The sequence below is a fragment of the Coregonus clupeaformis genome, unplaced genomic scaffold (assembly GCF_020615455.1).
Source record: "Coregonus clupeaformis isolate EN_2021a unplaced genomic scaffold, ASM2061545v1 scaf0976, whole genome shotgun sequence".
Classification (NCBI taxonomy): Eukaryota; Metazoa; Chordata; class Actinopteri; order Salmoniformes; family Salmonidae; genus Coregonus; species Coregonus clupeaformis.
Window position 1 is genome coordinate 1 of NW_025534430.1, and position 23,092 is coordinate 23,092.

The following is a 23,092-nucleotide window of genomic DNA, read 5'->3' on the forward strand; positions in this document are numbered from 1 at the left end:
AACCATCTGCGCCAACAAATTATCATAACGTTGGGCTGCCTCCCGGGTGTGAGCCAGGTGCCCCTTTCAAAGCCCCAGCGAAGTTGGCTCAAAACAAAAGTGACATTATTAAGCAGGTGGATTAATGAGTAGGATTCTGTTTTGACATGCAAAAGTGATTTGCTTTCGATAAAAACGTTTTATCTGCCTTCCCAATGAAAATATTGTAAGGAAACTGGATGTTGTATGCACCATGCTGTAGACAACATGACCGATCGCAGTAGATTACTGTTCGATTTGAAAATGAGCTCCTCCCTCACCGCTTTTGCCCGTTCACGATCGGTGCCCCGTGGCTCAGCATAATCGAATTTGCCCATTGGTGTCTCCCTAACGCAGTGAATATGGCCGATGCGGAAGGGGAGTCGCTGGAGTCGTGGCTCAGTGAGTTGCATGCTTGGAAATTCAATTATATGTACTTCTTTATGCATCGTTTTAATATTCAACAATTTGGCAATTAACTTCTACATCACCAGTTAGAATGTACATTTTATACAAATGGCAACAATGTCTATGTTCATTTATTTGTGTTTTGAGTCAATGTTTGGGTCATGAGAGGTGGCTTGCAATGTTAGCTAACGTTAGCTAGCTAGCTAGCTGTCAAACTGTTTTGACAACAGTTCATGTTCAAAATGCCCATTAACTTCGACCCTTTATGGACACTTGTTAGGTAGCTAGCTAGCTATTTCTTACTAGTTGTCAAGATTTTTGGAGTTGGCTAGCTAGCTTAGCAACTACTGGAACGTTAGTTGTTTACAAATTCACCACCAGCTGGCTACACAACTCTATGACTAGCTAGCTGCCAACCTAGCTACCTAATTTTACTGCAATGGCTGCCTGCATTCGACTAGATCTTGCAGTGCTTGCGTCAAGACAAATGTGCTGTAACTTACATGACATGTTTGGCTTTTATCACATTCAGATGTCAGCCATCACCAGTTTTTCTAAAGAAGGCTATGAAAACACAGTCAGGGATAGATATTCATGTGATTTTTCTCCCCCCTTGCAGACAAAGCCACCAACCCATCCAACAGGCAGGAGGACTGGGAGTACATTATAGGATTCTGTGACCAAATCAATAAGGAATTGGAAGGGTATGGATGCTTTTTCTTTGCTCTTCAAGTAACGTTACAGCATGTCCACTGGATCATATTTCAGAAGCTGAACTCATTTCTGCAGTGTTATGGTAGTAATCTCATTGTAATCGTTAGGGTTTTCTGAAGTTGTAATGGTTTTAACATTTTACTGTTGTCACCATTGTCAACTGCATAACCTCAAATTAGGCTAATTTGGAACTGTCGAATCCTTGAATTGTTTGAGATTTGTTCTGATATGATAGGATTTCCATTTTAACTTAAGCCCACAGATTGCTGTGAGATTGTTAGGCCATAAAATCCAGTCCCCACAAGAATTGGAGGCAATACAGGCTTTGATGGTGCGTAACATCCCACTCTTACATTGAGTATTTATCATTTATCACTAGGCCTATAATTCTAGGAGCTTTAACACTGACCACTCACTGCAGGTTTTAGAGGCTTGCATGAAGAACTGCGGGAAAAGGTTTCATAACGAAGTTGGGAAATTTAGGTTTCTAAATGAACTCATCAAAGTGGTGTCACCTAAAGTAAGTAGATGATATCTGTTTTGTATTGGTCCTTAGTCCCATAGTTCTATATGATAGTGTAATTTGTGGCTTTGTTAAAATGGAATCCATCCAACTGAACCCTGTTCCAGTATCTAGGTGACAGAGTGTCGGAGGTAGTGAAGAAGAGAGTGGTAGATATGCTCTTCAGCTGGACGCTCTCTTTACCCAATGAGGCCAAGATCAGTGACGCTTATCAAATGCTGAAGAAACAAGGTAGGATTTCAACATTGAAAATGACCCTATTTCAGTTTTTCATTGGTTTTTAGCCTATACTGTAAAGTCGCCATGGCACTTCTAACTGTTGCCTTTTTTCAGGAATTGTCACAGTTGACCCTGAGGTTCCTCTGGATAAGACACTGATGCCGTCGCCGCCCTCCCGGCCCAAGAACCCTGTGTTTGAGAACGAGGAGAAGAGCAAGGTGAGATGCTTCCGTCTTATGATGTTTGATTGAAGATCTTTGTATACGGATGCTAGAAATGGACTTTGTGAAGAACATGTTATTTGTGCCATCTTAAAAAAATATATGTTTCTGTCTTTGGGATACAAATAGCATAGGCTAGATAGATTATGGCTACGTCATTACAATAACAATTACAATATAAAAACCACCTGACTATCCCATCCTCTTTCTCATTGGTCGTGGCATGTTTGCTTTGCTGAGCTTCAAGTTGATCTATGATCAAAGATGTTTTCTCAAACCCTGGGATCTTTCACAGGCCTTGGCTGCTGTGACTGGACCATACTGTGGGAAACAGACTAGAGTACTAGAGACACTGACTGATTATTCTCCCCTCTCTCTCTTTCGCTCTCTCTCTCTCTCTCTCTCTCTCTCTGTAGCGACTGGCCGAGCTTCTGAAGAGCAAAAAGCCTGAGGATCTACAGGAGGCCAACCGCCTCATCAAAAACATGGTCAAAGAGGTTAGCCTACATGCATTATCATACAGATATGCATCCCGTGACGTAGGCAGCAGTTGTGTAAATAAACAGAGCTGCTACACAAACATCATGATGACGACAAGTGATTGAATCTGTCCCTCTGTCAGTCACTGTGTCCCAGTGGGTTTAAGGCAGGTGTGTGCTGTGTTTCAGGATGAGGTGAGGCTGCAGAGAGCATCGAAGCGCAGCGGCACCCTGGAGGAGGTCAACAACAGTGTTAAACTGCTCAACGAGATGCTCAGCCACTTCAGCAGGGACCAATCAACGGATGGAGACAAGGAACTTATCAAAGTTGTTGCACATCTTACATCACTATCACTATTGTAGACTCTTCTAATTTTTTTATTTTTATAGATAGACATATTTTTGTAGACTGACTTTGTGGAAAATAAAAAGATAGCTTACAGCACAATGAAAGTTTTCTTGAAAATCAATATTTTGTTGTTAAAACCACATTGTTAATACACTTTGGAAGCATATATGAAATGTGTTGTCATCACATAATATTATTATTGGTGTTTTTTTATTTATTTCAGGAGCTTTACGGTGACTGTGACAAGTTGAGGGGGACTGTGTTCAAGCTGGCCACAGAGACAGAGGACAATGACAGCAGCTTAGGTAACCAACACCCTCTGAGGCCTGCCATCTTATTGGCCAAAATAGTTGAATCCCTCCCATTGGTCATATTGATTGGTTGGATGATCCTTCATTGTGACCTTTGACCTCTCATGACCCCCAGGTGACATATTGCAGGCCAGCGATGACCTGTCTCGTGTCATCAACTCCTATAAGAGGATTGTGGAGGGACAGACTGTCAATGGAGAGATGGAGCCATTTGGACCATCAACTACTACACAATGTAAGAACATGAGTGTTCACAGATTCAACCTTTTATTTTCTGAGGCCCAGGTCTGGGGATTCTTTACAAAAGTGTAAGCCCCCCTTCATCTGAGATCACATTGGTGTCTTATTGTATTTACCATGTTGGACTGTTTCACCCTCATCTTGTGAACTTCCCAAATCATGATAGCAGCAACAAATAAGTGAAACTCAATCTCTCTCCCTCCCTGGCCAGGTACCAAAGACAGCAACCAGTCTGAGATCCTGATAGACCTGGCTGGTCTGGAACTCCTGAGCCCCTCCCCACCAGAGCATCCTCCTCTAGCCCAGCACCCAGACCTCATCCCAGCCGACATGCTGTATGGGTCTGCCCCCCTCCAGGACCTTCAGGTCTTCCCTGCCTTGGAGGACCCCAGCCCCACCAAACCGTCTGCCGCACTGTCTCTACTGGACAAAGAGCTCCTCTCTCTAGGTAAAGCACATCCTGTAGTAGCACCTTTATGTCTCTGATTAAAAAGCATTAGTCTTCTGTGGGTCTTTGTGATTAATGTTTTTGACCTTGAATTCACATAGTGGACCTACCTAATCCCCACATATATTGCCAAAGTCTCTCCCTCTTCTGGGAAATCAGGGTTTTCTTGATAGAATAGGAGAATATATTGACTGATATATTGACTATTTGTTTGTTTGTTTCAGGACTTAATGACCCAGTTCCTGCAAAAGATGACAACTTGAATAATCTGTGGACGACATCTTTGCAGGTAAATGGCCATTTTCAAGTGTCCTAACCAGTCAACACTTTCAGAAGCATTTATCTGGTAGAAATATTTATCCTTCCTGGAAATATTGATCTTAACAATATTAGCTTGACACACATTGTTTAATGGTAATTGTCATGGGTTTTTGTTAAACAATTGATGTTAAACCCCTTGTCTTCCAGGCTCCCAACCCAGTTTTGGACCTGTTTGGCAGCGCCCTTCAAGCTACTGTATTCTCTGCAGCTTCTACGACAGACGCCACTTTGGACCTGTTAGGAGCTTCTACAACGGAGCCTGCTTCTAAGACAGCCGACCCTGTCAGTTACCCACAATCGTCAGCGGCGGCCTCCTTCCCCTACCCCAGTGCTGCTGCCCAGGCAGTCTCCGCCTCCCTGAACCACAGTCTGCAGGACCTGGCCATGTTGGATCTGGGCAGCCCCAAGAGGTGCTCATCTCCACTACCAATCATATGTTCTGTTCCTGTGAAGGCTAGATGCTAGCTAGCATGTAGCACACCATGTAACTGTGGAGGCTAAATGCTAGCTAGCATGTAGCACACCATGGAACTGTGGAGGCTAGATGCTAGCTAGCATGTAGCACACCATGGAACTGTGGAGGCTAGATGCTAGCTAGCATGTAGCACACCATGGAACTGTGGAGGCTAGATGCTAGCTAGCATGTAGCACACCATGTAACTGTGGAGGCTAGATGCTAGCTAGCATGTAGCACACCATGTAACTGTGGAGGCTTGAAAGTGGATAACTGAAGTAGCATTTAAATGCCACCAACTATAATAACCAATTGCTTGAATATTTCTTGATCTATTCATTCGAGTGTATGCAGTAGGGATGGGCGGTACAGAGTAGTGTTTTAATGTACATCCATCTTTCATCATCTACTATAGCATGCCTGGTGTGATCAACGCTGGCGACCTGTTTGGGATGGGTGAGGCTATGGGTGCCACTGCCTCCCCGAGAATTGGGATCCCTGCCTCCAGATCCAGCCCTCTCCCTCTGGGCATCCTACCATCTGTTGCTGCAGCCCCTACCATGTCCCCTAAGACCCAGGCTGATGACAGCCCCCTTCTCCGCTCCCTGTCCCCCATCCTGATTCTCCCGCTGGGGCAGGCCAGCCCAGCCAAGGTCCCTGAGATCTCCCTAAGTAACGTCCACGTCCCCCTGGAAGCCATCAAGCCAAGTGAGTTCCAGGAAGACCTAGCCTGCCTTCAGGGATTTCTGGGTATTGTAGTCTGGTCAACACAGATGGATCAGTACAGTGGCTGGAAGTGCAGATACTGAGTGTTTTCTTCCTCTCTCTGTCATTCTGTGATGGTTAAGGCAAGGTGTGTCCTGTGACGGCCTATGATAAAGACGGGGTCCGTGTTCTCCTGCACTTTGCCACCGACTGTCCGCCGGGCCGGCCTGACGTGCTGGTGATAGTGGTGTCCATGCTGAACACGGCGCCTCTTCCCGTCAGGAACATAGTCCTACAGGCTGCTGTACCCAAGGTAAGGCTGACTTGGACAGTGGACACTCGCACTGTAACAACCTATTCACTTACACTGTAGTCTATACTTACACTGTAGTATGTACTTACACTGTAGTACAGGGATAATCAACTAGATTCAGCCACGGGCCAATTTTTCTTCTTGAGCTGATGGTCGGAGCCGGAACATAATTACAAATAATTTGTAGACTGCAAATTGACCGCAAGAAGATATAATATTTGACTAAAACATAATATTTTCAAACCTTGCTTACATTTGTATACGATCACATACAGTATACAGTATCTCTCTATTATGTGTGGGAATACTTAGGAACAGATTTCCAAAAACTTGGGGGGCCAATTAAAACCAATGCCGCCAGTTGGGGAACCCTGCTGTAGTTGAGGAACAGAACTCATGACATTTGAAGGCAGTGAAGTTTGCTCAAACTATAATATTGCGATGCAGTGCCTTAGACCACTGAGTGGCGCAGTGGTCTAAGGCACTGCATCGCAGTGCTAGCTGTGCCACTAGAGATCCTGGTTCGAATCCAGGCTCTGTCGTAGCCGGCCGCGACCGGGAGACCCATGGGGTGGCGCACAATTGGCCCACTGTCATCCAGGGTAGGGGAGGGAATGGCCGGCAGGGATGTAGCTCAGTTGGTAGAGCATGGCGTTTGCAACGCCAGGGTTGTGGGTTCGATTCCCACGGGGGGCCGTATGAAAATATAATGTATGCGTCTGCTAAATGACTAAAATGTAAATGTCCTCAAACTGTCACTGATAACTCTTCCCCCCTCCTCCCTGTTCATTCCTTCCTCCGTGCCAGTCGATGAAGGTGAGGCTACAACCGCCCTCGGGAACTGACCTGGCGCCCTTTAACCCCATCTTTCCCCCCGCCGCCATCACTCAAGTCATGCTGCTGGCCAACCCACTCTTGGTGAGAGTCCTCCTAGTGTAGTCAATGAGAGTTAGCAATCTGATATTTGCATGAGTTGAAAATGTGGTTATTATGATGTAATAATATATACCACTTAGCAGATGTGTTATGGTACAGTGAGTGCATACATTTTTTGTATATGCTAAGGTTCAGGATCCATTATTCCATCCTTTACAGTTGTTACTTGGTCTTTATGATTCCTGTGTGCTAACTCTGTGCCTGTGTGTCTCTCTCTCTCTTGCAGGAGAAGGTCCGGATGAGATACAAGCTGACGTTCACACTGGGAGAGCAGCAGTGCACAGAGACTGGGGAGGTGGACCAGTTCCCCCCAGCTGAGATATGGGGGGCTCTATAGCCCCCCTAACCCCAAAATGGTGCCAGAGACAATACAGTAACACATGGTGGGGACAGCTTGAGCTTGAGTCAGTTGACGCTACAAAGACGGTATTTGGGGGAGAATCAATGTATTTGTGAATGTTTCATATACTAGTAAGTTATTAAGCGCTAATACCATTATGCCATTTGTTACATTGTTCTTCTGTTAGGTGTCATGTTGATTTTTTTTTCCACTTCAAGCCCAATCTTCTCTGAATGGAATTGTTACAGAATTGCTGCACTTTAGAAATGCCATACAGACTTACAATGTTTGGTTTGAGAGTGGTCATATACACTTGTAAAGTTTATAACTTTCAACGGTCAAGAAGAGCCAGCCTAGCATGTGATAAGAGTGGAAGTTATCACATGATATATCATGCAGTTACACAAGATTACGCGGTTACACTGAACTACTGGGAAATGGACAGGGATAATCTCCCTCTTGTCACTGTTAATGGAAAAGAAGCCCTAGACTAGTAGCATACGGTATACATGTATCTCTTTTCCACCTGCCCCCTTTCACTCTATTCCAATACCTCAGTAAAAACTGATGGTGCAGATAACTGACAGTACAGATAGCTAAATGCTGAACACTTGCATAATGTGTTGAGAAGCACTTTGTGAATATATTCAAATTAATTATTAGTATTTTGAAAGCAGAGCACTATTTATCTGGTCAGGTGGGATTTTTCTATTTCTATCTATATATTTATATTAGTGCTATAATGACATGTTTCAGTTATGGGAGGGGGTGGCCTGCCAAGGTGTGTGACTGTGAATCCTTCAGTATTTATTTATTTATTTTTAGGTGCTTGTCATGAAGGTATTAGTTTCCAGAGATGGTGTTAGCGAAGCAGGCTCTGTCTACTGTTTTGAGATCACAGTTTATTGCTGAATTTTTCCCTGCATACTCGTGACATATAATTTGCAGTCTCACTCGTCAGTACTCTTTGTCCAAGCCTGTAGGACTTGACTTTGAATGGCTTGGTAGCAATGTAATATTAGTTTGTAGAAACCAGGGGCTTATCCAGGAGGGTGAAATATCACAGCACTTTGAGATAGACCTGTATTGAGTAGAACAAAGTTGTTTGAATAGGGAAGCTTGTCAGCTCTATACATTAAATTTCTATCTGCGATGTCCTAAACCTTGCATCCACATTCAAACAGCCCGTGTTGAATGTGCTTTGCCTGCAGTGGGACAATAGGACATGAATCAGTCACTCAAAATAGGGCTTATGGATGTCCCTTGCAATGTACTAGTATGTAACAGGAGTGTCTGACTATCTCTGTCTGTATTCTGTCTGTCTGCATTCTGCAGCCATTTTCTGTTATCAGTACCAGTGTCATGTTACAATGGGAGTAGGACTCTTCCAGACCTAGATATAAATTGTTGCTGTATTTATTGTCCATTTTAGAGATTGACAAATTAATTCATGTGCATTAATGTGTGGTTCTTTAATGAGATTTAACAGAAGTATGTACTGTATATGTATTTTCGAAGAGCTGTTTCACCGCATGAAGAATTAGTCTTAATTTTTAAGAATTGCCATATGCTGTATGTGCATATGCCTGCCAGACTGCCCTAACCCCCTTGCGCCTACACTGACTTTGATTACCGGCGATGAAACACCTATAAATAATCAACCCTCTTGGAAAATGTCATTTTACTTTGTATTTTTAAGTTTAGTTACACACCGACAAGCAACACAATGCGCGCACACACTGTGAGTGCTCAAAAATGTATCGTCATGGAAAAAGCGCAGCACAGACTGCTCTCCAAACTGGCGCAGATGGAAGTGCCGCTCCTGGCCAAGCGTCGTGGAGAAAGCGCACAGTTGCTGAAGTGTAGCAGCAATGGCAGACGAAAAACCCAAGGTGAGCAATGAAACGTCTTTTATTCGCAATATTTACAGTGAAAATGTATTCTCGTTATGTTGGTCTGTATGATATTTAGAAAAGGTTTGAGGTTTATAGCAGTTAATTTACTAAACCGGTTGATTTACTAGGAAATATTTCAGAATCGGTCTGGACAGCTAGCCTAACTGCTAGCATGTAGCTAGCTAGTGAATAATATCAGTAAACAGTGCCTTTTGTGATTTATTAATGTTTTGGCAGTCAATATAAGCAGTTTAATTTTCAAATTTAAATGTAATATTCATATTGTTCATATTCATTTTAAAGTGTTTTCTCGTCATGATGCAAGGATGCTACCGAGATGACTAGATGGCTAACGTCGAGGGCCCGTGCCCGAAAAACAGTATGGCAGCTAGCTACATACAGTAGCTAGCATGCTAACATGATCAATTAGCTTGTTGTAAACATTGCATTGTTATGAATCAGAGTATTCTGTGCAGACCATTGCACTTCACATTAAAGTCTCTATCCAAATATCATCATCCATGATTTGAAAGTTTGTTTAGATGTGAATGATAGTTAAGTTACTAGAGAATGTTCCAAATATCCACTCCCTTCTCTAATCATGGAATCTGTTTTATTTGTTTTTAGGAAGGAGTGAAGACCGAGAACAATGACCACATCAACTTGAAGGTTGCAGGACAAGACGGCTCAGTGGTGCAGTTCAAGATCAAAAGGCACACACCTCTCAGCAAACTCATGAAGGCATATTGTGAAAGACAGGTAAGGCACCAGCAGCATCCGTTGTCTGACAAACATGCATGTGTAGCACATGGGGATGTGTGAAATTGACTCCTCAGCCTGAAGTGTCCCCACTTGCGCCAGCGAATAGCTAGCATTTCGCGTGGCGCCGACTGGTAAGACGCTTCAGGAGGGCGGTCATGTGTGTTAACAAGGCAGAGGTCCCAAGTTCCCGCAAGGTATGGGCCGAATCGGGAGGAAGTGGTACTCACTAAGCAAGCAACGTGACGTCCTGTACACATGCACCCAGACGGAGGGCTTTATTACAATGCACAAGTTCCCTTGATTGAAGTATTGTGTATTTTATAGTATTTGCATATTTAAGTGTCTTATGATGCCTTTCCACAGGGCCTGACGATTAGGCAAATACGGTTCCGGTTTGATGGTCAACCCATCAACGAGACGGACACACCAGCACAAGTAAGTTGGCCGATAAGGTTTGTTATTGTTGGTTCCTCATATCATATGGTTGAGTTGACCGTTCATTGGCAAACAGTTTTACCCTGTGCCGGGGGCTGCCTCCAGGACAACATATGCCCCTGGAGGCAGAGGTTCAATCCCCATTCCTCCTCTTACTTTCTCTCCTGTAATCCTCTCATCTGTCTCCCCATTTAACATTGTGATCTGAACCTGTCAATAAAACTTAAAAATACCCCCCCAAAAAATATATTTTTAAAACCTGTTTTATCCTGCCCATTGAAGCATGTTGACTCTGGTAGAAACATGCTTATAAATGGCTATGATGCTATAACTGATATTGACTATGACTTTTGTTTTGTCAGTTGGAAATGGAAGATGAAGACACAATTGATGTGTTCCAGCAGCAAACGGGAGGTTTTCTTCACTAGGGGCCTATGTTCCCCACCAACACCCCTACCTCCCCTATCAGCTCACCTCTACGTTCCCTAATAATGTCTTCTTTTCTGAAACTCCGCTTTTGAATTCCAAATTGACCTCTAACTCCTATCCCTAGGCACTTCATGCAGATCTGAAACGATTGGATAGGTTTGACCAATATGGTAATATCTCTGACTTGCTGTATGATGGCCATATTGGATACATCCAATCCTTTCAGGTCCACAGAAGTGCCTAGGGAGTAAGAGTTTGGGGTCGATTTGCGATTCAGCATACCTATTTTTACAACTGTTAATACCATTCACTCTGATATTTTCACAAAATGCACATAACATACTGTTGTATATTATATCATCCTTGCATTTATTCTGTACATAAACATCTGTAAGTAAGGGTTGTGAGTGAGGGTACCCATTTTTGTCAGATCCTGTTTCATGTGCCGAACTAATCCAGCAATCAAAGCCTACAATTCTGGACAATGTCTTTTTTGGAAGGTGAGTGTAAATTCTTTACGTCTAATTCATCAGTTTTGACGATTGCTGGTCAGCAGACTTCAGTTTTTGTTTTCAGAGATGGATTCTTGATCCTTTTTTTTTATACTTATGTTGTAGAGGTTTTGTTTGCGATGCAACTTGTATTGATGTTCTCTAATAAGCCTGCATTTCAATTGACTCGCATCTGTTATTGTTGAAATAAATTGATTCTTTTTTAAATCTGTCTCTGTCATAGATATATAGGCCTCTGTGCATGTTCAGATGGTAGAGAGGAGATTGATGATGCCATCACTTACAGCAATCCTGACATTCAAAGATGTATGCACGCTAGGCTTATTGAATTTATCCCTCCATGTACTCTTGATGGTGGGAAGCTGATGTCACAATTAATTTTGTTAGGAAAAGTGCCATTTTATTGATATGCCTGTGTGTCAATCTCACACAGACTGTAAAAGATAATTAGGGCCCTGTGTTCTGGTTAATCATGTCACATGACCTGGATTTTAACTTGGATTTTAAGCCTTTTCCAGAAATTAAAGCAATTGACTTGAGGATGGTCCTGGACCGTCTGACATAAAAAGAAAAGGGGATGTTTGATGAAAAAGCTTGAAATAAAGGTTAAAATCCAAATCGTGACATAATGATAATACAAAATAAAAATTATTACTGCTTAACCCCATACAGAACCAATCAGTCAATACAATAGAGAACAACAATAAAAAATCTGACGATATGAATGACAGGTCATCTACTGTCCCACTAGTAGGTCAGAAGGTTGATAATCACTGATTTATATCTTGATCCACTAGTTCATGATATGAATCCATGATTATCAACCTTCTGGCCTACTAACTAGTGGAACATGATATGAATAGGTGATTATCAACCATCTGACTTACTAGTGGGTCAGTAGGGCTGTTTACACAGGAAGCCCAATTCTGATATTTTTTTCAGATCAGGTCTGAAAAAGATCTGATGTGAAAATATCTGATATAATTGGTCAAAAGACCAATTAGTGGAAAAAAGATCAGAATTGGACTGCCTGTGTAAATGCAGACAGACTAGGTGACCTGTCTGATTCATATAGTCAGATTTTTTTATGATTGTTCTCTATTGTATCGACTGATTGGTTCTGTATGGGGTGTAAAAACAGAAGTATTTGTCAGGAAAGGATTTATCTCAAAATGTTTGATTGTACAGGAAGGAGGGTTATAAAATCTCTAGATTCAGACATTATCATGTGGATCCTTTTTGTGTTGCTGAGGACCGTTCGCTTTTCCTTGAGCTCGCAGGTCGTACACCGATTCTCCAATCAAATGCATGATTTATGAGTCAGGAACCAATCAGAGTAACGAATCGTCCTTTTGTGGGTGGCAATTCAACGATGGAAACGCCCTCACGTTTTTTCAAAGCCGATTGATCATTTTGCTTGTACCGGGTGGAGTAAAACGAGTATGAGGTGGTGAATATTGGTCTAAAAACGCCAAAATCATCGTGTTATTTAGCAATAGCTTATCAACTCTTACTTGCCTGTCACAAAATGACGACGACAACTATATATTCAGGCATGGAAGCCGGAGCAAAAAGCAGCTCCAGGTAAGCATCATGTCAAGAGCCTTGCAGTTGCATTTTCAGCCAAATGTCAAATGATGCAGCCCTCCTCTAGACAGCTAAGTTAGCTAGCTAACCTTAGCTAGCTAACCTTAGCTAGCTAGTGAACTCTAACTGTCAAACAATATACACTATTTTCTTAACTTGGCCGTATTAATGGAATTTTAAATTATTTGTGAGTGGATGTATTATCTGTTAAATGCGTCTGTGTCCACAACCACTGTTGATATTTTCCTCTCTTTGTATGTGGAACAGGCTAACTAACGTTAGCTTGCTAGCATTTAGCTAGTGAATATAGCTAGCGAACGTGCTAGTAGGTGTGTAAAAGCAAGCAAATGGTTCTCACTGATTGCTTGCCTTCAAAGGAACCAACATTCGCATGTTCTTTTATCAATGTAAGGTGCATGACCCTAGAGCCAAACATGAAACTTGTCGTTGGCTAGCAAATCAATGGCAGTTAATTTTATGGTTGGGTGGGGCCCCCTGTGGAGGATGCTTTTTCTAGCCGACTACTAGTATCCACTTTGCCAACCACGACCATGCAGCCCACGTTCATAATCAGATTTGCTGAAATTAAATATTCACTAAACATCTATTAGGCTAGCTACTTACTGACTTGCAAAACCAACTATGCTAATCAGACCTAAATTATCTTGCATCTGGTTGGTTTAGCCGGCTTGATTGATGTTAATATCAGGCCGAAGCAGCTGCCCCATGTACAGAGGCAACTAGCTACAATGACATCTGGATATTTAATGACCCGCTGGTTGTAGTGTGCCTTTTTGGGCGAGTGGGCTGGGGGAACCTAAAATGTCTTATGGTGAAACTCGATCAAGTGAGCTTGCACCTGGTTTACACCTGGTTTACATTTATGCAAACACAAGGCATGCAAATGAAAAAACATTTACATTCTTAATCTTAGCAGAAGGTATTGCTTTCTATCATTATCTCTAAATGCAGAGAAGCTGCCATTTCAAAGATTCTTTCATGTTTTAAAAATCCTCAGGTTTGGTCTCCATGGTTTTATGTCACACCCATTTTTCATCCTATTCTAAGTCCTCGGCTTAAAGGTGGGTTCACTCACTGCAGGAAGAGATAGTGGAGCCAGCAGGAGCCCATCTCTAAAATGAATTCAAAGCATTGTGTGTCAGCATAGATTAGCTCCAGTCACTCAGTGTGTCAGCTAACCAGACCACTATAATGACAGGAGTCAGGAAGGCATTGAAAGGGCGGCAGGTAGCTTAGTGGTTAAGAGTGTTGTGCCAGTAACCGAAAGGTCGCTGGTTCTAATCCCCGAGCCGACTAGGTGAAAAATCTGTCTGTGCCCTTGAGCAAGGTACTTAACCCTAATTGCTCCTGTAAGTCGCTCTGGATAAGAGCGTCTGCTAAATGATAAAAAAAAAAAAAAAAAGTGTAAGTTAGTCTAGTTATTTATTTTACTCAATACTTTTCTGATTACTTTGTCTCTTAGGGTCCTGCGCCCCCCTGGAGGAGCCTCCAACATCTCTTTCGGCAATGACGAGGAAAAGCCCCCCAATCGCAAGAACAAGATGGCCTCCAACATCTTTGCTGAACCAGATGACCCACATGCTCATCGGAGGAACAACCCACCTGGTAACCTATCACCCTACCACAGCCTCTTGTATAATACTTATACTGTACCTCTATAGCTGTCTGTAGCCTATGTAATGTATCAGAACTCCTCTATGTGTGGGTCCTTAAAGTCTTTCAATCTTAAATTAATTTATCTCAATTTAAAGGCCTTAAAATCCGTTTTCAAAGGTCTTAAAAGATGCGACTGAGATGACTACAGTGTTTCCGTTATAGTGCCGCTGCGTAATTGTTGCCACTGCGGCAATTATTATTATTTTAACATCAAATAATACTTGAGGCGCACTTTCAAAATGTTAGTTATCCAACCACATGTGCACCTATGTGTCTGTGCACGTCATGTGTGAGTCGGGCCGTTGCCAGAGGAGAGAGCAAGATGGCCTATACCAGTTTTTTGTTGGTATTTTATTAGGATCCCCATTAGCTGTTGCAAAATCAGCAACTACTCTTCCTGGGGTCCACACAAAACATGAAACTTGACAGTACACAACATTAATAGACAAGAACAGCTCAAGGACAGAACTACATCAATAAAAATAAATAAAAGGCATATGTATCCTACATATCAATACATACACAAACTATCTAGGTAAAATAGGGAAGAGGTGTTGCTTTATCTGTTTTTTGAAACCAGGTTTGCGTTTCATTTGAGCAATATGAGATGGAACGGAGTTCCATGCAATAATGGCTCTATATAATACAGTACACTTTCTTGCATTTGTTCTGGATTTGGGGACTGTGAAAAGACCCCAGGTGGCATGTCTGGTGGGGTCAGAGCTGTGTGTAGGTTGACTATGCAAACTATTTGGGATTTTCAACACAATTCTAAGAATTAGCCCTCTGACTACAATGAAGAGCAGGACGTGCCGCTCTGTTCTGGGCCAGCTGCAGCTTAACTAGGTCTTTCCTTGCAGCACTCGACCACACGACTGGACAATAATCAAGATGCAGAGCATGTCTTTATTACGGACAGACCTCTCCCCATCTTTACAACCATTTTAATCTGTATGTTTTGACCATGACAGTCTACAATCTAAGGTAACACCAAGTAATTTAGTCTCAACTTGTTCAACAGCCACACCATTCATTACCAGATTCAGCTGAGGTCTAGAACTTAGGGAATGATTTGTACCAAATACAATGCTCTTAGTTGTAGATGTTCAGGACCAGTTTATTACTGGCCACCCATTCTAAAGCACACTGCAACTCTTTGTTAAGGGTTTCAGTACTTCATTAGCTGTGGTTGCTGATGCGAATATGGTTGAATCATCATCATACATGGACACCCATGCTTTGTTTTAATGCCAGTGGCAGGACATTGGTAAAAATAGAAAAGAGGGCCTAGAGAGCTGCCCTGCGGTACACCACACTTGACATGTTTGACATTGGAGAAGCTTCCGTTAAAGAAAACCCTCAGAGTTCTGTTAGATAGCTCTGAATCCACAATATGGCAGAGGTTGAAAAGCCATAACAATGTTGTTTTTTTCAACAACCGGTTATGGTCAATATCAAAGGCTGCACTGAAATCTAACAGTATAGCTCCCACAATCTTCTTTATTATCAATTTCTTTCAACCGATCATCAGTTATGTGTCAGTGCAGTACATGTTGAGTGCCCTTCTCTATAAGCATGCTGAAAGTCCTATACAATTTGATAGACAACACTAATTAGAGCAGGTAAACTGAAAATTACTGACACAGACGTTGCCCTCTTCTTACGACGCAATTTTGCTTATCTTGGTGATTAGGCTACACAACATTTCTGCAGATTTCTTTGGGTTCTAAAACCATTATTTGGTCAACAGTAATGTGCATTATCCTGCTTCCTGCAATGAAAGTACACTACATGACCAAAAGTATGTGGAAACCTGCTTGTCGAACATCTTATTCCAAAATCATTGGCATTAATTTGGATTTTGTCCCCCCCCCCTTTGCTGCTATAACAGCCCCCATTCTTCCAACAAAGTTGGAAGCACAGAATCGTCTAGAATGTCTATGCTGTAGCCTTTCCTTTCACTGGAACTAAGGGGCCTAGCCCAAACCATGGAAAAACAGCCCCAAGTCATTATTCCTCCTCCACCAAACTTTACTGTTGGCACTATGCATTGGGGCAGGTAGCGTTCTCCTGGCATCCACCAAACCCAGATTCGTCTGTCGGACTGCCAGATGGTGAAGCGGGATCTATCACTCCAGAGAAAGCGTTTCCACTGCTCCAGAGTCTTAAAGGCGGCAAGCTTTACACCACTCCAGCAGACGCTTGGCATTGCGCATGGTGGTCTTAGGCTTGTGTGCAGCTGCTTGGCCATGGAACCCATTTCATGAAGCACCCGATGAACAGTTATTGTGCGGACGTTGCTTCCAGAGGCAGTTTGGAACACTAGTGAGTGTTGCAACCGAGGATAGAAGATTTTTATGCACTTCAGCGGTCCTGATCAAGTTGTTGCTCCTAGGCATTTCCACGTCACAATAACAGCACTTATAGTTGACCAGGGCAGCTCTAGCAGGGCAGAAATTTGATGAACTGACTTGTTTGCAAGGTGGCATCCTATGACGGTGTCACATTGAAAGTCACAGAGATCTTCAGTAAGGCCATTCTACTGCCAATGTTTGTCTATGGAGATTGCATGGCAGTGTGCTCGATTTTATACACCTGTCAGCAACAGGTATGGCTGAAATAGCTGAATCCACTAATTTGAAACGGTGTCCACATACTTTTGGCAATGTAGTGTTTAATTTTGTCAACATTTTTAAGTTAAAGGTTCTGATCTGTTGCATCAGACTCATTGCTTTTAATGTTTATTTTTATATAGCCTAGGCCTACTGGTTGCCTGACTTTCTATCTTAATGACCAAACCGGCTCCGCGCGTGCATGTTGATTGTCTATCCCTACCAGATGCGTTCGACACCCAGGTTAACCAAGTTCTATTTTAGCGCCTGGCTACGCAGAAGTCTGACGCGCGTGATCAGTTTGGTTGAAATTGTTGAATAACATGTACATTTATTTTGGTCAAATATAACCTATTTGTAAAACCTCTTAAAGTTGATTTTGTAGCATAAAGTGGGCATTTGATATTTGCAAATGTGTTAATGCTGTCAGTTCCACTTTAAGAGCCAGCCATAAATATACTACTTTTTGCTAACTGGCTCATTTCTGGAGGGAAATATTAGCAGGTGTGGTGTGTGCAGACGTCACAATTGGTATTAAATTGCATTCCAAGTGGCATTATAAAGGTCTTAAATTCAACTTCATGGAACCTGCGGATACCCTGTATGTGGGATGCAAGTTGCAACTTCCTCCACAAGAGGGCAGATCATGTTCATGTTTGATGCTGTGATTCAAGTTCGCTTCCCAGATATTATGTGAAAAGCTCAATCAACATGTCAGCTTGCTTAGTCACAGGTCACCTTGCATAGTCACCATATGTTTGGTCACCATGTGTAGGAAATGGCCAATTAACTCCTCCAATCCATAGTCACTACATTAGATCTTCCACTATTGATCTTCTGTTACTGACACAGTTCGTTCCTACACTGAATCCCAGCAGGACTGAGTCTGAGCCATGCTGAAATATTTATGAGGATCTCTGCATTGCCTGCAGTGAATGCTCCCGTGTCAGGCCTCCAATCACCCCCCCCGCCCCCCGTGTCACTGTCAGGCCTAGTGTTCCGGGAGTAGTGGGAGGACCACAGCCATGTCCTTGTTTGATCAGTTCCCCATCAGTTTATTGGTCGCGTACACAGTTTAGCAGATGTTATAAGCGGGTGCAGTGAAATGCTTATGTTACTTGCAGTAAAAATCTCAAACAAGTACACATAATCAGAAACAAGAAATCACAGATGTCAGAACAATCCAGTTAACAACCTAAATAATACTATCTGTAATCCAAATGCAAACGATGCGTGTATATACACCAGGGATTCATATTTTCCTAAAAATTGACCAAGTTTCAATACCGGGAAGAATTTATATTTAGCCCGAGAAATACCGCAAAAATCGGAAGTGCCCATATCAAGTGTTAAAAATCAAAATATGGTCACTATGCCAAAGTTTTCCCAAAATAAGATTGTCGCTATGCCACATTTCCGGTTTGGCTGCGTCACTATATATTTTGAGGACATTACTTTCCCAGACTTCCACAATGCTGTGTTTTTTTCATATGGGGTGCTTGTGCCGTAACGTTGTCTCTGTTTGCCAAATGTGGAATGAAAGCGGTCAAAGCACCCTGTACTAACCTAGTCCTCAAAAACATAGAGCTTTCAAGAGGATCTCATTGTGGTGGAGTCTGGCGTCATTAAGTCAGTTCATTACAATACACTGACTGCTCTATAGACAATGGACAGCCCTTCTCTCAAGGGCTCTTTGTCTGAAACCTATTGATGCTGCTTGTCATCTCTTTGTTTCCGTTGATAGTGATATTGATCGCATGCTTTTTAAATAATACGGTGATACACTGAACAAAAATATATATATATATATCAAATGCAACATGTAAAGTGTTGGTCCCATGTTTTATGGCATGCTGTCTACAGGAATGTCCACCAGAGCTGTTGGCAGATAATTTAATGTTAATTTCTCTACCATAAGCCGCCTCCAATGTTGTTTTAGAGAATTTGGCCTCACAACCACAGACCCTGTGTATGGCGTCGTGTGGGCGAGCGGCTTGCTGATGTCAACGTTGTGAACAGTGCCCCATGGTGGGGTTATGGTATGGGCAGGCATATGCTATGGACAACTAACACCATTGCATTTTATGGATGGCAATTTTTAATTCCGAGATACTTTGACAAGATCCTGAGGCCCACTGTCAAGCCATTCATCCGCTGCCATCACCTCATGTTTCAGCATAACGCATGGCCCCACGTTGCAAGGATCTGTACACAATTACTGAGAGCTGAATGTCCCAGCTCTTCCATGGCCTGCATACTCACTAGACATTGTGCATGTTTGGGATGCTCTGGATTGATGTGTACGACAACGTGTTCCAGTTCCCACCAATATCCAGCAACTTCGTACAGCCATTGAAGAGGAGTGGGACAACGTTCCACAGGCCAAAATCAACAGCCTGATCAACGCTATGCGACGGCGATGTCGCGCTGCATGAGGCAAATGGTGGTCACACTAGATACTGACTGGTTTTCTGATCCACACGCCTACCTTTTTTGAAACAATAAATAAAGATCTGTGACCAACAGACTCATCTGTATTTCCAGTCATGTGAAATCCATAGATTAGGGCCTAATTACTTTATTTCAATTGACAGATTTCCTTATGAACTCTAACTCAGTAAAGTCTTTGAAATTGTTGGATGTTGCATTTATATGATAAATCCAACTGACTTATCTGATTTGCAGCTGTTGAGTACGGGAGTTCTGCATGTTGTCTGAAAGGTCAGGTGGGGAAACTGAGTGGTTCTTGGCTTGCCCCCAGGCAGGGTGTTTAATTGGAGTGTTTCCTGTCTTTGTGGCTGTGAACTCTCACTCTTCCTCCAAACTTCAGTTTCTACGTCATAACTCGCAAAACCTTGTGATTTAGCAATAAATTCATAAGCAGTAGGGTCAATCCATGAAATGGCCAGGCTAAGCAGTTTTAGTTTCTTTCTACTTGATTAGATGAGGTGTTTGGCTGCTTAGAACTATCAAGCATTTCAAATGTTATCACTTCTGTCATGAGATGTCCGTAGAATAGAATGTAGCCCTCTATCACTTGGTGATTAGCCAGACAATTCCCAGGGAATAAATGAGAATCAACCAATGTTAATTGTGTGAATTCTGTATATCTACAGGTGGGAAGCCAACTGGAGTGCTGTGTGGAGAGCCCTCGGCCCCACTGAGGAGATGTGCTGCCCAGTCCTCCTCCAACAATCATGAAGACTCCAACGCCGGGGTGAGATGGCTCAACGCTGTGTTTGTGTGTGCGGGGGACGAATCTGGAAATATCCCATGTTAACATTTCCTCAAAGTTAAACAATGGGCATTCCTTGTTGAGGATTTTCTTTCACTTTGCATTCATGTAGTTGGCCTACTCCTTTCTGTTGTGTTTTCTAATAACTTATGTCCTTTTCCATAATCTCCTCTTAGAATGGAGACAATGACATGGGGAATGCTGGTGAGGACAATTTTGATTAATTTCTTGCTAACTTCCACTGTTAAACAAGTTGTCCAGATTTAAGACTACATATTCATGTCTGTAAACTTCTAAGAAGGTTAATTTTACTCACAATAATGCTAGTTAAATCATAGCTAAGACATAGGAAAAAACATGATTTTAGTATGGTTTGTGGTGTTGAAATGTTGAACACTTATAGTGTTTGTGTATATTGTGGTATTTGTTATTACCAGATGTTTAAAAGCTTCAAGTGGCAGTATTACCACATGTTTGAAAAATGTATGCACTCACTTAACTATAAGTCGCTCTGGATAAGAGCGTCTTCTAAATGACTAAAATGTAAATGTAATGTTTAAATGCTTAAGAGTCTCAAGCATGTTATCCTGTCTCCTTTTCCATGTTTAGATAACGCTGTGGAGGTAGAGGCCGTTCTTGCTCCAGAGCAGAGGGAGGAGGCGCCCCAACCGTCAGCAGGGGCCTCCCAGCCCGCCGCAGGGATGACGTCAGGCCGCAGGAACCCCCCAGGGGGCAAGTCCAGCCTCATCCTGGGTTGAGGTCCCTCTCCCTCTTTCTCCAAACTCCTTTTCTCTTTTTAAAAAGAAGAATCCCGTTCATCTGTGAGTCCAGGAATTCCGTCCCGTCCTCTCCCTCTTCCTCCCTCCCTGAGTCCATTGTTTTGATACCCCCTCTTTTTTAATTTTTGTAAGAGTTTTTTGACAGAAGCACTTTATGTACCTGATCCAAGCCCCTGGCATCTGTAGTGCTGTAGTCACAGGCCTGCTGGTCAAAGGGCATGAGGTTTAAGTTGTCCCTCACTCCATCCGGTGTCAATGGCAAAAGCTCTGATGCGCGATCGATAAGGTTGAGAGAAAAAAAAGGGAAAAAAATGGATGCATATGAAGTTGTTGCTTTTGCACTGTTCATTGTTTGGCAAAAACTGCATGCACACCTGGTTTGTTCCAAGTCCGACTCAACCAAAACATTTTGGTGAAGCCTTTGTTAAAAAAAAGGAAAAGTTTTACTGTGAAAGTTATTTTATTTTTAAGGTTATGCTGGACTAAATTGTGAGTCATATTAATTAATTGTTGGGATACATGATTTAGTGTTGCATGAAGTTTGAACTTGAACATTTCTATGGAAACTAAAATCCACACGGGGGAGCCAAGCTATCAAATCAAACACTGGCGTCGTTATTTCTGAAGACTAAATTCAGAGAATATGTTCAGAGAATGGGCATTCTAATGTCATGAAATGGAGAATCAGTTTTCAGTTTTGTATTGTATCTGTTGTCCTTACATGTCAAAGTTATAACTTCAGTGCCAGTTTTGAGTGATTTTTATGATTTTCTTATTTTAATGGGAAACTTTCTCAACAGCTAAATTATGCCTGTTTGTGTATGGTACTCCATCTGATAGAATGACAAGTGACCTTATGACAACTCTGCCTGGTTCTCGTTTTGCCTATTATAATTTTTTATTCTCGATGTTGGACAAAATTTGGTACGTTAAGCAGTGTCCAGAGTTCTTGTTCAAACTTCTGTCATTGTCTCTGTTACAGGTCTGATGCCTATCTTACTGTCTGCCTTGTACAGGAAAACCTGTGGTTCAATGTATGTATTTACATACACAGGTCAATTTAGTTCAAATGTCATTTGAATGAAATTGCACACATGGCTTTAGTGAATTCATGTTGAAGTGCTGTTCTGAAGATGTTGAAGGGTCAAGATGGGCTACATGACCGTTACTTGTTCATCCGAATTCATGCAGGTTTGTTTATCACTGTAAAAGTCGCAATGAATATTGGCACAAATTAAATGTCACTTTTGACCATACAGGGCTACGTCTTTATTTCTGATGACTATGGAGCAGTTGGCTGTGTAGTTATTCAATAACCTAAATACATTTATGAATTGGGTGGTTCTAGCCCACGGGTATGACAAAACAGTTATTTTTATTACGCTAATTACGTTGGTAAGCAGTTTATACAGTAATATCAATAATGCACCTCAGGGGTTTGTGGTATATGGCCAATATACCACGGCTAAGGGCTGTATCCAGGCACTCCACGGTGCGTCGTTCTTAAGAACAGCCCTTAGCCGTGGTATATTGGCCATATACCACACCCCCTATGGCCTTATTGCTTAATTACATTGACTATTTAATACTACTGTATATATATTGACTGCAAAATGCCCTGGCTGTGGCTGAATATTCTGTAGTGCAAACGTGTGCCAAGTGAAAGTGGTGGCATTTCGTTGCAACATTCCTTTTCAATCATGGTCGGACTGCTTCAACATTTTTGAATAGCCTACCGCCAGTTGTTCCATCCCGGCCTCCTCTTCCTCCCTCCCCTACTCCATGGTTGTGATCCCCCCCCTTTTTTTGTTGTTGACAGAGGCACTTTGTGTCTGATCAAGCCCCTGGCATCTAGTGGTGTAGTCACAGGCCTGCTGGCCAAAGGGCATGTGTGGGTGGGGTACCTGAAATGTCTTCTGGTGAAAATTGATTAAGTGAACCTGCACCTGGTTTACATTTATGCAAACCTAGAGTGGGTTAAAAACTAACATTTTAATTCTTAATCTTGGAGGGTATTGCTTTGTAGCATCTCTAAGAGAAGCTTCCAGTTCAAATATTATTTTATGGTATAAAAATCCTCATGCTTGGTCTCCATGGTGAGTGTCTGTTTTGGGTGGATTTTTCCTTTTAAAGGTGGGTTCACTCACTGCAGGAAGAGATAGTGGAGCCA

The 23,092-nt window shown here is 42.3% G+C and overlaps 3 protein-coding genes across 5 annotated transcripts; all 3 read left to right on the forward strand.

The window, feature by feature from the left end:
• The first annotated feature begins 322 nt into the window (after positions 1–322).
• LOC123486055 (ADP-ribosylation factor-binding protein GGA3-like) lies at positions 323–8,665 on the forward strand. Of its 3 annotated transcripts, XM_045217241.1 has the most exons (17): positions 323–420; positions 1,046–1,130; positions 1,396–1,471; positions 1,562–1,660; positions 1,771–1,894; positions 1,997–2,100; positions 2,520–2,600; positions 2,772–2,909; positions 3,155–3,236; positions 3,358–3,477; positions 3,694–3,930; positions 4,155–4,219; positions 4,399–4,661; positions 5,121–5,413; positions 5,554–5,723; positions 6,531–6,641; positions 6,886–8,665. In XM_045217241.1, the coding sequence occupies exons 1-17, from the start codon at positions 381–383 to the stop codon at positions 6,994–6,996; spliced, it is 2,199 nt and encodes a 732-aa protein (XP_045073176.1). In that variant the 5' UTR covers positions 323–380; the 3' UTR covers positions 6,997–8,665. The 3 variants fall into 3 exon arrangements, with proteins under 3 accessions (XP_045073176.1, XP_045073178.1, XP_045073177.1); XM_045217242.1 differs by lacking the exon at positions 323–420 and having other exon boundaries at positions 1,061–1,130; positions 1,403–1,471; XM_045217243.1 differs by lacking the exons at positions 323–420; positions 1,396–1,471 and having other exon boundaries at positions 1,053–1,130.
• Positions 8,666–8,784: 119 nt separating this feature from the next.
• Positions 8,785–11,239, forward strand: LOC121554044 (small ubiquitin-related modifier 2). The gene is made up of 4 exons (XM_041867485.2): positions 8,785–8,891; positions 9,522–9,653; positions 10,020–10,091; positions 10,454–11,239. The coding sequence occupies exons 1-4, from the start codon at positions 8,871–8,873 to the stop codon at positions 10,517–10,519; spliced, it is 291 nt and encodes a 96-aa protein (XP_041723419.2). The 5' UTR covers positions 8,785–8,870; the 3' UTR covers positions 10,520–11,239.
• A 1,162-nt stretch (positions 11,240–12,401) lies between these two features.
• LOC123486050 (jupiter microtubule associated homolog 1-like) lies at positions 12,402–22,178 on the forward strand. The gene is made up of 5 exons (XM_045217234.1): positions 12,402–12,616; positions 14,103–14,245; positions 20,025–20,125; positions 20,320–20,347; positions 20,753–22,178. Exons 1-5 carry the CDS (start codon positions 12,561–12,563, stop codon positions 20,899–20,901), a joined length of 477 nt encoding a protein of 158 aa, XP_045073169.1. The 5' UTR covers positions 12,402–12,560; the 3' UTR covers positions 20,902–22,178.
• Positions 22,179–23,092: the final 914 nt, after the last annotated feature.